Source organism: Priapulus caudatus, unplaced genomic scaffold (genome assembly GCF_000485595.1).
Source record: "Priapulus caudatus unplaced genomic scaffold, Priapulus_caudatus-5.0.1 Scaffold133, whole genome shotgun sequence".
In the NCBI taxonomy this organism is placed as follows: Eukaryota; Metazoa; Priapulida; class Priapulimorpha; order Priapulimorphida; family Priapulidae; genus Priapulus; species Priapulus caudatus.
Window position 1 is genome coordinate 706,681 of NW_014577194.1, and position 13,522 is coordinate 720,202.

General features: G+C 42.5%; 1 protein-coding gene across 2 annotated transcripts in view; it reads right to left on the bottom strand.

Annotated features, from left to right (window-relative positions):
- Positions 1 to 2,095: 2,095 nt before the first annotated feature.
- The window catches only part of LOC106805934 (cAMP-dependent protein kinase regulatory subunit-like), a 99,163-nt gene continuing 87,736 nt past the window's right edge, over positions 2,096 to 13,522 (bottom strand). For both annotated transcript variants that reach the window (XM_014807722.1, XM_014807721.1), the window contains exons 5-11: positions 11,436 to 11,497; positions 10,013 to 10,158; positions 8,415 to 8,474; positions 7,968 to 8,028; positions 7,572 to 7,693; positions 7,206 to 7,287; positions 2,096 to 5,476 (exon numbers count right to left, since the gene is read on the bottom strand). In XM_014807722.1, coding sequence (XP_014663208.1) covers positions 5,304 to 5,476; positions 7,206 to 7,287; positions 7,572 to 7,693; positions 7,968 to 8,028; positions 8,415 to 8,474; positions 10,013 to 10,158; positions 11,436 to 11,497 — 706 coding nt within the window. In that variant the 3' untranslated portion in view covers positions 2,096 to 5,303. The remainder of the gene's footprint in view (positions 5,477 to 7,205; positions 7,288 to 7,571; positions 7,694 to 7,967; positions 8,029 to 8,414; positions 8,475 to 10,012; positions 10,159 to 11,435; positions 11,498 to 13,522) is intronic.

A 13,522-nucleotide genomic window follows, 5' to 3' on the forward strand; every position in this document is an offset into this window, starting at 1 on the left:
CAGAGAATACGTATATATTTCAAATCACTCTTTGAAAGGCAAGAATTAATTTAGACCTCGGCGCCTGACAAAACCAAATCGATGTGAAATTACCACTCGCAGTGCACCCATAATTGCATTGTCTATATCCGCAACGTAGTGGCCGTTATTAACGCCTCTGAGATGAAATTCACGAACAGGAATACAGACAATTTGATGCTAAATCTTGCGACGGTAATGAGAAATACGACAGCAGTAGAGGAGAGCGGGAGAGAGAGAGATGGGAAGAGAGAGTGAGAGAAGCGAGATAGAGAGAGCGAGAGAGAGAGAGAGTAGAGAGAGAGAGAGAGAGGTGGAGAGAGAGAGAGAGGGGGGAAGAGAGAGGGGGGGAGAGAGAGAGTGATAGAAGAGGGAGAAAGAGAGAGGGAGAGAGATGAGATAGAGAGAGCGGGGAAGGCGGGCGCAGAGATCGAGGACGAAGAGGTGAGGGAGTGCAGAATATTAAAAATATTGTATGTTAGTCCGGTCGTTTTGAATTTGTTAAAAATTTCGTTAAACATTCTGATAGCCGTAGCTCGCCAGCTTTTTCAGAGGCATCTGCTGTATACTCAACACATCGTGCACGACACACCCGGGCGGCTCGAGGACGGGCGACGAGCATCGCACCACGCAGCGCACGCGACGCAGCATACGCAAGCGCGACGCTAGCGGTGACTCAACTGCCCACATAAACGTTTTTCGTAATGCAGTTCGCCACGGAAAACCTACCGCTGGTTTGCCATTGTGAAACATCTGTTCTGGCGGCAAGATGGCTAATAATATATAAGCATATCATCTATTTGCTGTATTGTCGCCCCAAAAATGTTTGAGGTGTGTGTGTTGTGTGCGGGTGGCGTGCGTGCGTGCGTCGTGCGGTGTGGTGCATGCACTTTTTTCGACAAGAATAATTTAAAGTAGGGCGACTGATGCTCTGACCAATAAATATGCGTGGGTGTAGTTAACAGAGAATAGATTGTACATAGATTTGTCACTGAGAACTACCAGCGATGGCGAATCCTAACAATCGGGATTCCAAAAAAACGAAATAACAGTTATTCTAGTTGTATCATTAAGTGTAGCAGGGACGGAGCTATTACTTAAGTGGACAATCGTATTAGCTGTTCACACGTGTGCGCACATCATCGCCAGCGACTTGCATGATCGAACATCCACATCGAAACAACATCGTAAGGCGACGAGTCTGAGAAGGCCGTCGAAGTTCTCCGGTATATGACACATTAATTCGTTGTGTTTAGGCCTATTCGTTGTGGGCTTATCGTTTACGGAAGTGCTAGATTGGTTTTCTGGGGGCGCGTGCGAAATCAATGCAATGCTAACGACTATGCTAACACCCAGACGACAGATCGAAAGAAATAATGTTCAAGAGAATTTTATGATTACTTTACTTATGTGGCGAACGAATGTGAACGCTGATATGACGCGAAAAGCGAACTCGTGTAGCGAACTAACTAGTCCAGTGCGCGTACAGCTATATACGTAGACGACGAGTTTGGATTCGTTCAAGTTGTTTCGCAATTCTAAAGAATCACTATTTCATCCATGTTGTTACTTAGCTGCGCATACTAGCAGCAGCAAGTCGTCACCGCAGAGGCGTATCGTCACTTTGTTTACACCCCAATATATATATGAATATTATATATATATATATATATATATATATGTATCTATATATCAACCTTATCCTATAGATATATAGTAGATATATATGTGGCGTGGCTGACGAAATCACAGGAACGCACATAACACGGTATATATATATATATATATATATATATATATATATATATAATATATAACCAAGAGTGCATAAAAAGTGACATAATGGTGTAAATTTCACGTTGCACCGGCACGTTTTCCTTATCTTGTGACTGTTTGTAAGCTTGTGAATAAATATAAACATTATAATTATCATTTCATATGCGTTTTGAACTTTTATAGTGCAGTAGAATTAAACTTGTTTAAAGACTGCAAGCATTTGTATTATGGAACATCGGTTTACGTGTTCTTGAACTCCATCAGATCGCAAACAAGATAGTAAAAAACAACAACACACGTATACTTATTTAACAGAAACCTTGAAACATTCATTTATATATTATTATCTGTTGCTAGAAATACTACAAAGATACATCGTAATAGCAGGGCTGACAGCTTATGTTATCGAATATGTTTTTAAAATCATCATCACCAACAACAAATTTAAATAATACACCTCTTTTCGCAAGCGACCGGAACCGGAACCGGAACCGGAACCGGAACGCTGCAATCACGCCTCCTGTCGCGCGGTAGATAGATCAGCAAGGAGCCTGGATCGTCGCCTGGATTCACCGCGGCACGGGAATATTCTTATGCCAGTGAATAAGAAATCACAGTAATACCAAGGCGAAAGGTTTCAGCGTTGGCGAACGTTACTTCCTCGTGCGGGAATTGCCGAAAGGAATTTTTTTTACTTGTACTTTGGTCTTCTTCACCTTTGCGCACACTCGACCACGCATTTTCAGCTTCGCTCTCAGCTCATTTGCTCTTTCAATTGCTATTCTTTCCGTGACCCCGACCCCTACTCACTTCACACAGGCAATTACACACCAATTTTGTTGATGCTACCCCATTCCCAGTATAAATGAGACGGGCATCGACTGAGCGTATATAATTAAAGATTGCGGATCGAAGAACACCTTTGCGGTATGCTTACAAGCTACGCAGCGCTAGGGGGCGACAGCGAATGTACCCGGGATGAAGATAGTTGTCGTAAAATACTGTGCACATAATAAAGATGGTATAGGTTTCAGAAGTAAGCCAGCCGGCACAGCGCAGTACAAGGGAAGATGAGTACGCCGCACCAGTTCTATTCCGTACGTACGTAACCGATATAATACTGTTTCTCGTAAAAATTAACGTCCAGCGGAGCAGAAGACATCATGCATCAGAAAATGTTTGCGCGTGTCCGCGATTACAAAACGAGGAAAATACACACACACACGATTAAAAATGCGCCGATATTTAAAACGGAAATATCATCGTAGATTCGGTGCTGTTAAAAATACATCCACCATCTATAACAATTCATTAAAATAGCGCGGGACACGGCGTTGTTCGCTACTCTATAGGCAAACTATTGGACACGCAGACCCATCCACGCATACCCCACACACGCGCACACACACACTAGTGCTTCAATAGGGTTCCTTTTTTATATAGATTACCTTCCAGGACTTATTTAAAACACAATAATACAAAGACCGGCGCAAAAATCTAAGCCGATTTCATTTAGCTTTTCACAAAGCGAAGGAGGCACGCGTTCCTTACTTTCCCGTGGTGATTTCCCAGTTTTCCAGGTTACACTGGGCTGGCTTAGAGACCACGTAGACAGTGCTACCATCTATCGGCCGGTGGCAGGCTCTGCTAGGGTGTGTTGGAATCTTCTGCATCACAGTGTTTGTCATGGCAGCGACATATCTACCTAACCAGACCTGTTAGATATATATGTTACCGGCCATCGAAACAGCAAGTCATGCACCCCTCAGCTTTACTCCGCGAATTAATTACCGTTAGTGCCTGATTGATAACATTTTAAAACTTGCCTCGCATTCGCTTCTAGACCTGCAAGCGTCTGATCTACAGTCGACATGATAACAACTATGTTTTCACAAATAGCATTTTTTGATAAACTCATAGTCGTAGTGAAGCAAACTCCATCGCGATACGCAACCACTTCACGACTAGCCAACGCACTCACGCGGCCTCGCGCCATTTCATGCGAATAACCGCGCGGCGGCACTCGACGTTTGTGCCGATCGCATGTCTTACCGTCGAATTCGGAATTCGGATTTCGATTAGTTTTCGACTCAGACAAGATTCGCTATATCGTTCTGCGTGTACACAGGTTACGTGGATGACCTGATGACCTGGTGATTATTACCCCGAGCTTTGCTGATGCAGCTACACTGAAGCTTTGACAGTCAGCGCGACGACTCAGCGTGGAACATTCTATCGTAGTCGAGGACGCGCACAACAAACTACATCATACCGCTCATTCACGTTCATTTCCCTGCACATGGTCAACAAACTATTGAACTACTTTACGTCTAGTACATATTATACATACACATTATATATATATATATATATATATATATATATATAATATAAACAGAACTCCATGTTATCTTACCGCTACAAAGCTAATAATTGTCACATTATGCAGTTGCAAAAATATCAACAAATTTTCACTATCACTACATCCATGAACAGCACTATCCTAATACGCCTTGGTAGCGTGTATCAGTTACAACTAACCCTCCGAACACGCGTGTAAAAGCCTCTACAGTGAACATTCACAAAAGCACGACCGACCGATCGCGTGCTCTCGAAAAACGCTCGCTGGGAAATTCGATTTCCCGCGACGACAAAATCAGCATCACAAATGATGATAATTATCTCGGTCGTATTCAGCATTTGACGTGGTAACGCTGCTGAGATCCATTGCTGGGGCCAGTTGCTACCAAGATAAGGCTGTGTCTATGCCGGAGCTAGCACTCAGTGCAGTGGTCTCACCAAGTGTCAACCACACGCACTGACCGGTCTGTCTCCTAAATGCACAAGACCCACGAAACAACCGAACAGCTACGATGACGACCCGCCGCCGCGATACGCTGACGTTGACTCGCACGTATGGCATGTGTTGTAACGATTTCCTGTCTGTCTGTTATGATGTAAATCAGCTGCATTGTGCATACGTGATGACAATGTTAGCTAGCACCACCAACCCGCGTACATCTGCCACACTACAATATTGTGCGCTGCTTTTACTGCGTCTACACTCATTCAGTATCTTTGTTTATCGCTGAAAAGTATTCCTCTACTGCGACAACAATCAGCAATTACACTCCATAGAGGGAGCCATCATCTATGAAGCCATTGCATTGCCACGCCACCTGAGAAAATGGCGGTACAAATCCATTGCACTTGTGACCTCAAGATTTCGTAATAAACAGCCTCCGATTTTTCGACACAGCCACTATTACACCCCGAATTCCGATAATTTTGCGACGTTCTCCGCCTTAACCTCCGTTTCAGTGCATCTGCCTTACATATACCAATTAGTGCTTCGGAGAATGACAGTCTGTGCAGATGAGCTGATCCACCACGCCCGACTCCCTACCGCAACGGCCTTACACATCCACAGTACTCACCGCAGTGTATAAACACCACGGCAGCAGCGACGACGTCAACGCGCTGCAAGTCTACGCCGGAGCGACGCGGTGCTAGATGCCCAGCTTTATGTAGCTGTTGTAGCAAGCAATGTTGCGTTTCAGAATATCACTGCACGGGCCGAGCACGCGTTCGAACCTCGCCCGGTCCAGCTTGACGCACTTGAGTGGTCCGCAGGCCTGCACGGTGGCGGCTCGTGGTTTGTCCAGCAGCAGGGCAATCTCACCTGCAAGAGACACGAGGGGAACCATGGACGACCGAGCGTGTGTCAACTTCTGCTGCGTACGACGATTTATCACGCGCGCGCGCGATCATGTAAACGAGTATCATCGTGGGGCATGCATATCAACGTAGCACCCGGGGCAGATCCAGGATTTTTGAAAGGGGGGTGTCTAGGAAGAAAGAAAGGGCACTTTTTCCTGCTTAATTTTTCTGGTGTTTTAAAAAGCTGTCGAAGGCCACTTAGGGGGGGGGGAGTTTGGAGGACCTCCCCAAGAAAATTGTTAAAAATTGGTGCATTTTGAGAGCATCTGAGCAGTAATTTTGATGTCTAGAATGCAAACATTTATCAGATCCGGTCACCCGGATGCCCCACGAACTTTGCGTGCTTTGCCCATTTCTAGGTTTTTATAACGAATTTATACATATATAAGTACATCTTTATGAGAAAAACTAGCCCTAAAAAAATTTGGGACGGAAATTTTGTTAAGGGATTTTCAAAAATTAAGGGTGATGCCGACCGGGCCCCCCCCACTAGATCGCACCCTTGACATTGTTACGATATCTATACTCCCTTGTAAACGGGTACTAACATGAAGCGATTAGCAAAAATGAGACTTAAAAGTAGGGGCTCCAATCAGGATTTATTATTACCCGCACCACAGTAGATGAGTGAGAGAAGCCCATGGAATACTGAGGTGTGTTGATATTTGTATGACAGCTTTATAGCTAATATTCCCAACCTAGCCGGCACGCCACACTGAGTTAAGGTTTTAAAGTTAAACATTTTGACATGACGATTTTTTTAAATTTTCAACTTTATTCGAGTGTTAACGACTATGTGCCACCTGTGTTACCATGCTCATTCTCTCTCCTCCGATATGAATGGCGGCGTACATGTAAACCTGTTCAGAGCGTTTCGACGTTGGCCCTCGCGTACATTGTGTAGATGGAGCACCCGCGGCAGACGTCAGAAAACGACTCATCTTCCATTTCGATTTCTGACGATAGTATCCGGATTATAGAAATAAATATATGTTTCTCTGTGAGTTTACAACTCGGAATAATTTAGATTTTACACTACTTGTTACGGCTAACATATGTGCTGTAAATCGAAGAAGTGCGCACAGGATTGTTTGATTAAGTAGCCGTGTAATTTATTACAGTTAATGCCTCTTTATTCGGCTAAAAATTTTCAATTCTAAGGTAAACACATCAACTTAATTTTTAAGCAGGTTTTTTCAATTTTCTCAGCTAAATTAGAAAGCTTTAAAAAAAATCCTGAGGCGCACTATTTTAGGTCCATATGGTGCTTAACATGTGGCGAAACAATTTTGTATTCTCAACTCTTTCTGGTATTGAGAATATCAAAATAATCTACCATGTTGACATAAAACTTCGAAAATTTGGTTGGTAAGCATAATTAGTGCGTGGAAATTGTCATGGAAATTTTTTGTGCGTGAGCAATAGAGATAATATCTCCTCTAATAAGAATGAAAAACAAGTGATTGATTGCGAGTTCATTCGGCAATAAACGTTTAATCTTCATTAGAGCAATACCCGTGCAAAAGGTGGAGAGTATCCTTGAACATTGTTTTCTAGAATGTGCTATTGCACAGCTGATTGGCCACAGTTGTCAATAATGGTGGACAGATAAATCAGTTAAAGATTTGTGAACCTCTTTGCTTGCGTTGAACATTTGCAATAAAAAGGTAACGGATTCCAATAGAACTTACCAAAGTAATCTGATATTTTCAGTCTTCCGACCTCTAACGACTCTTCAGAGTCTGTCCGTTTCTGAGAAACGATAGCTTCTCCCTGAAATACGCATTTATGACATTGAAAAATGCTTAAAATGTTCTCATAAATGGAATTACTATCAGGAAACATGGCTGACGATCATGAACCTCAATGATAAATCAATCTTGACACACTCATAACTACTTCGCAAGGCAGCTTTTCCTTACCAATGATTGAATGTAACATTCAATAATCATGCTATCATTCTTGTAATGAAATTAAATAATTTCTAATATTTAGTGAGATTGAAAAATACAGTTCATTGCAATAAGCTTGCATATTGAGATGGCTAATAGTCATACCTCGGTAATGATGAAAAAGTCGTCTCCCTTTTCACCCTGCACGACTATATTCGCACCAGACACAAATGAGCATGGCTCCAATGAATCTGACACGGTCAACCTCTCCCACTCATCTAAGGTGCCTGTAACGTGGAGAGAATAGAATACGCAGCTGAAACACGTTACAATCATTGTACATAATACAATGTCAAATCGGATATATAGCAATCTTTTGGCTAGTGGCATTTGAAAAACTTATTCTGCCAATAGATGGCGCCACATGTGGACAAGTTGAAGATGCATGACAGAATTTCCATATTCGGGATACCTCATGACTAAGTAAAAAGCACGAACTCTGTGGTTCGTCACTAAGCAGTCGGTGTAAACGGCTTGGATGTATGGGAATCGTATACTTACTGAGGATAGGCACTTTATTAAGGAAGTCCTCGTACATTTTCCTCTTCCTAATTGTGGAGCCCTGTCACAAACCAGAACGCACATTAATAGGAAGTACCATGTAATATGTAGATAAACGGTTACTTATAGCTACATCAGTGCATCTATATGCTGCACTTGCCAATTTGATCAACAGAACTGCTAATTATTATTATCCACAATCAAGTCACTAGATGGCAGGCATTACATGAATACCACTAATGAATGTAGTGTTATAACAATGAATGTGCATATGATTATAGAGCAATAAATTGTGTATAATTACTTTTAATAATTTTCATCAAGCGTAAAACCGCACATCAAACTGTGAACGTGTTTGCCACTACATTCATGAGCTACAGTTATTATCACTTTACTGTTTCACTGCACATTGCTTAACGGTGCGGCGCAGACTTTCATTGTATTTACCATAAGTATTCGTCTATAGGAATCCCTATCGATGCCCCACAGTTTCAAGTCGGTCTTTGCCTGGAAAAAAACACCTCACATATTACACGTGAAGAAGAGTTGAATAGGTGGCGATCACGATCACTCATTGCTGTAACACCACAGCCACACGCTGAATAGCAATCGGCGAGTGCAATGAAGCTTTATGGCTCGCTAGACTAATGCGAGGTTTGAATTTCCGAGCAAACTCGCTGTCGCTGCTTATTTAGTAACCCAAATAGCAATGTTGTAGTCGTATGCCCTAAAGATATTTCCATTTAAATGATGACAGATTACAACTACAGACGGTTCAGTGAGAATCTAACTGTACTGACCTAAATACATCCCTAAAGTATTTAAGTGCTAACTGTAGCCGCTTCATATGCAGTCAGATGGTAACTTCATAGGCTTAAACCCCAGCTTTTTATTGCCGTGTCATTTAAACCACGTGAATTTCTAAATGTAACACTTTTTGAAGGTCAAAGAGAGATGATCAGCATTAACCCTCCCCAAAAAATCTCTATGCTTCATGTTCAACATAAAATACACTAATTAAATAAGTCTGCAGTTGCGGAAAAGTGTTCCCCACTTGACTAGTCTTAACTATTACAGACATCAAAACCATTCACGTCATTTCCACCCCCTGATCTCAATATTGGATTTTCTTCGCAGCAAAATCTTATATTAGCTGATAATGGCAAAGGCAGTATTCGGGATGTTGGTTTGATGCAACAGTGACAACTATGCCGGTTAATTGGCTCAACTGTGCAGACTCTGTCACGCATAATCAGCATTGTAGTGAATGTGCGTGGGCTTCTTACGGAGGAAGACCGAAAATTGTGGTCGAGGGAGCATTGGTAATCAATGAAACGCCTTCCATCATACTCTCACAAGGCTTTTTAATCATGCGATAGCATCAAGAGCTAATAAATACCTCTTATATATGATTAGGTATTTATTAGCTGTTGATAGCATCACTAAGGTAGACCAGCTGTACTCAATGGGAATGTGAAGGCCGCATATAGGGATGGAGGGGCAAAAGCTATGAGCATACTAGTCATATAATATATATATATAGATATTATATATATATATATTTAATTATATAGAGAGAGAGTAGAGAGGATGAGCTGGTAGAGAGAGAAGAGAGGAGAGAGAGAGTAGAGAGGTACTATATCAGTGGATATATGTGATGTGGTGGGCAGCTATTGACATATTTATATTACTATTATATATCATATACTAAGAGTATATATATGATGAGAGGGAGAGAGAGAGACGAGAGAGGAGAAGGAGAAGAGAGAGGAGAGCTGAGAGAGAGAGAGGGAGGATAGATGAGGGAGGGAGGGAGGGAGGAAGGGGAGAAAGAGAGGAGAGAGGAAGAGAGAGAGAGAGAGAAAGAGAAGCAAAAGAAGAGAGAGAGAGAGAGAAAGAGAGAGAGAGAGGTAGCTATATCAGGGATATAGGGATGTGACTGTAGCTATTAGGGATTTATAGAGGTGGAGGTAGCTATCGGGGATATAGGGATGTGGGGGCAGCTATCCAGGATAAAGGGATGCAGAATCTGTGACGTCACTTACCTTCACAGTGGCGGCACGAGGAGTACCGTAGATGAGGGCTAGTTCACCGAAGCTACCCCCCTCACTGACCGCCACGACGTGCTTGTCGTTGACATATATATCCACCTGACCATCATCTATTACATAGAAGTTGTCTCCTTCATCACCTAAAACACACGCAGTGAAAAACCGTTTACACACCACGGGAGCACGCACTTACTGCCTACAACACCAGTTCAGCGTTCACAATGACACGTGTTTTTTTCGTGAACGTGGTTGGTGATAAGATATCTAAAAGAAATATCCACGGCGGGGATAGTTTTATAGCTATAGGTATAGCGTATATTAGGGCCCATCGTCAGCCCAAGGTCATATTACTCACCGGTAATGTGCCAACCAAATGCCAACGTTGGCCCAATGACTGCATGCTATCTGCACGCAGACATACACGCGCCAACACACACACACGCACGCACGCACGTACGCACGCACGCACGCACGCACGCACGCACCACGCACACACACACACACACACACACACACACACACACTCCACTACTGCGGATCAATGCACTGATCATGAAAGTATGAGACGTCCGCTAGACGTCCGCTACCCATGGGATAACAAATGAAGAAATTGCTTCCAGCGCTCATTTTGCATTCACTAATCGATATCGGCAAAAATTTACGAAACTAAAACATCTCATCCTGTCCAGAATTGATATTAGTTATTAAGCTATATAATTTTGGAGCACCATATAAATAGACATATATTGCTGAAACTTTGACAGATACGAACATGGCCACAGAAATTGGCGGAAGAGCCGCAAGGAAAATAGTGATGTCTAGCGAAAAATTCACAAAACTGAACGTTTATTAAGCGCAATAATGAATGATAAATTTCCTGCAACGTTCAGTCTACTGCCTGCTCCTAAAACAGCAACTTATTTCCGGCGTTGGCATTCTGAAGATTTACATCATATGATGCACATCATAAATTCGACAGACGCCTATAACCAATAGATCACTTTCAAGAAATTCGTTAAAATTATGACTCATTTAACCATTTTATCACTACTTTCTTATTCTCACTTCCATTCCTCCCATTCTCGTGATATTTATTGGCAGTTTACTATTGCCTTTTTTTTATGTAGTTTTCGTTTTAAATGCCAATCAGTGGATTTACTGGATGCCAGATATTTGGACAGTTATTGCAAATTTATCCCAAATTATTTTCAAGGACGTGTATTTTCCTTTCAACCAAGCGGTCACCAACTGAGTAACGCCACTGATTTCCCCGGGCAACGCCGGGTATCCCGCTAGTTCTTCATGTGTGTGCTATTTTTATGCATTAACCTTTCACTGCCCAGGATTTGAGAGTGAAAGCGCTAGATGTGAGTACATGTATCTATCTACCCTGGTAGCCAGCAGCACGCATACATACCCTGTTGTATGACGACCTCTCCAGCCTTGTGGTGTACAGGGAACATGGCATCGAAGATGTCACTGAAACACACCAGATAAACAGGGTTTAGTTGACGTCATCGCCACATGGTGTTGACAGCCGAACGTGCGTACAGTAATGTTACGGCGACCTTTTTCATGCGTTTCTCATGCATTCGGACGTCTGTGGTAAAGTATGGCGGTAATCAAGCAAAAAATTGCCGTCAAAATGTCGCAAAATCGATTCCGAGTTCTTCCGTTACACGATTGCGATTGCTCGTTTGACGATAACGCTGCTAGACGTTTCTCGAGCTTCCGTTTCCTCAGAGAAAAAGCCAAAGGTACAGCCGTCGGCAATGCATTTACATTGTGCATTAAATTTGTACGGGTAACGACATTCTACATAAACTTATTAGAAAGATTTGCTGATTATCCTTTTTGTTATAAGTTCAAGTCTGCTCCACTTAACCGCACCTACACTCAACTACATGTGCAACGGCGATACACAACAGTAAACACACAAGCGCGTGCGCGCGCACGCACGCGCGCACGCACGCACGCACGCATACGCACGCACGCACGCATGCACGCACGCACACATTATATTACATGGCAATTTCAAAAACACAGTTTTGCAAACAAGGTTTTATATTACTGGGACTGAATACTTGGATGAGCTATTTGTGGAATAGTGGTATTTTAATCGCCGTTTAACATTTTAACTTGCGAAATTTTACACCATCATGATTGCGTGCAAACAATCTGCATGCAATTTTACTGCCACCATTCGGCAACCAAACACGGCTATAAAATTACAGGCTGTATCGGCGCATCTCAATAATAGCTTTCGTGCCCACCATAGATATACGCAACACCCATGCAACCACATGTGCCCACCAATGCAACGACCACAATCATGAGTGCGCGTGTAGGCGAGTCCCCACTAATCTCGCAAAGGATCAAACAAATCCATCTTGACATTATAATGCGGTTCTATTTGCGGAATCAATACCGGCAACAATGCATCGCGGTAAATTGGACAAGTGCCGCAGCTTCCGCGAACCAACTGGGCCTTTCAACAGCCATTGCGTGCGTGCAGGTTCAATACAGGCCGGCTAGCTAGCTAAACGCACGAGAGCGCCCTGCGATCTTAATTGAAGAGCAATCACATAACAATGTGCAATAAATATATTTATTTATTTATTTATTTATTTGCTTATTTATTTATTATAACAGTAATACAGTATAAGAGTGCGATCAGTGATGATGCTTACTGCCCCGAGTTTAACACATTTGTTAGCAGGTTTCTATCACACATAACAACTGCCACGACAATGCGAGTATCGGTGCCTTTGCAATAGAATTGCCCTCTTCCAGTGGCATCTCAGTACTGGCCTTGACGCTATAGGGTTAGGGTTTGGGTCAGCGTAAGGACATATTATTCAGCAACCACCTATTATAACTACCAGTCAAACCCTAAACTGGAACTTACAGGGGGAATAACTTACAGGAAAATAAACGTAAAAGAAACAGGAAGAAAATGCAAAACGCGGCACATCATTGAGCCTGTGTATATATATATGCATGTCTGTTGATGAACAATGCTCATTCGGAAGCTATAGGTAATACTACAGGTAAATCAGATAATATTGTTTACTTTCACCCGTAACTCTCTCCTGACCATCGACCCTAATTCAATCAACCAACCCTACCCATAACTATATCGCTGACCCTTCAGTTCAACCTTACACCTGACCCTAACCCTAACCCTAGTTAAATAGAACAGGATGTATATAGACCCCGCCGCGTGACAGTGTATTTGCCGTTCATACTAGATGATGATGATGATGATGATGATGACGATGACGACAATGATGATGTTGTTATTGATGACGATAATGATAATGACGATGACGATCTACGTTCTCAGTTCGGAAGTTGCAGATGCCATATATGCAGTATATTTACACGAGAGCACATGACCACCACGGGGCAATAAACAACACAACAGAACTGCACATGCACTCTCACGATAACGAACGTGAGAAATAGCTATCCAATATATATATATATATATATATATATATA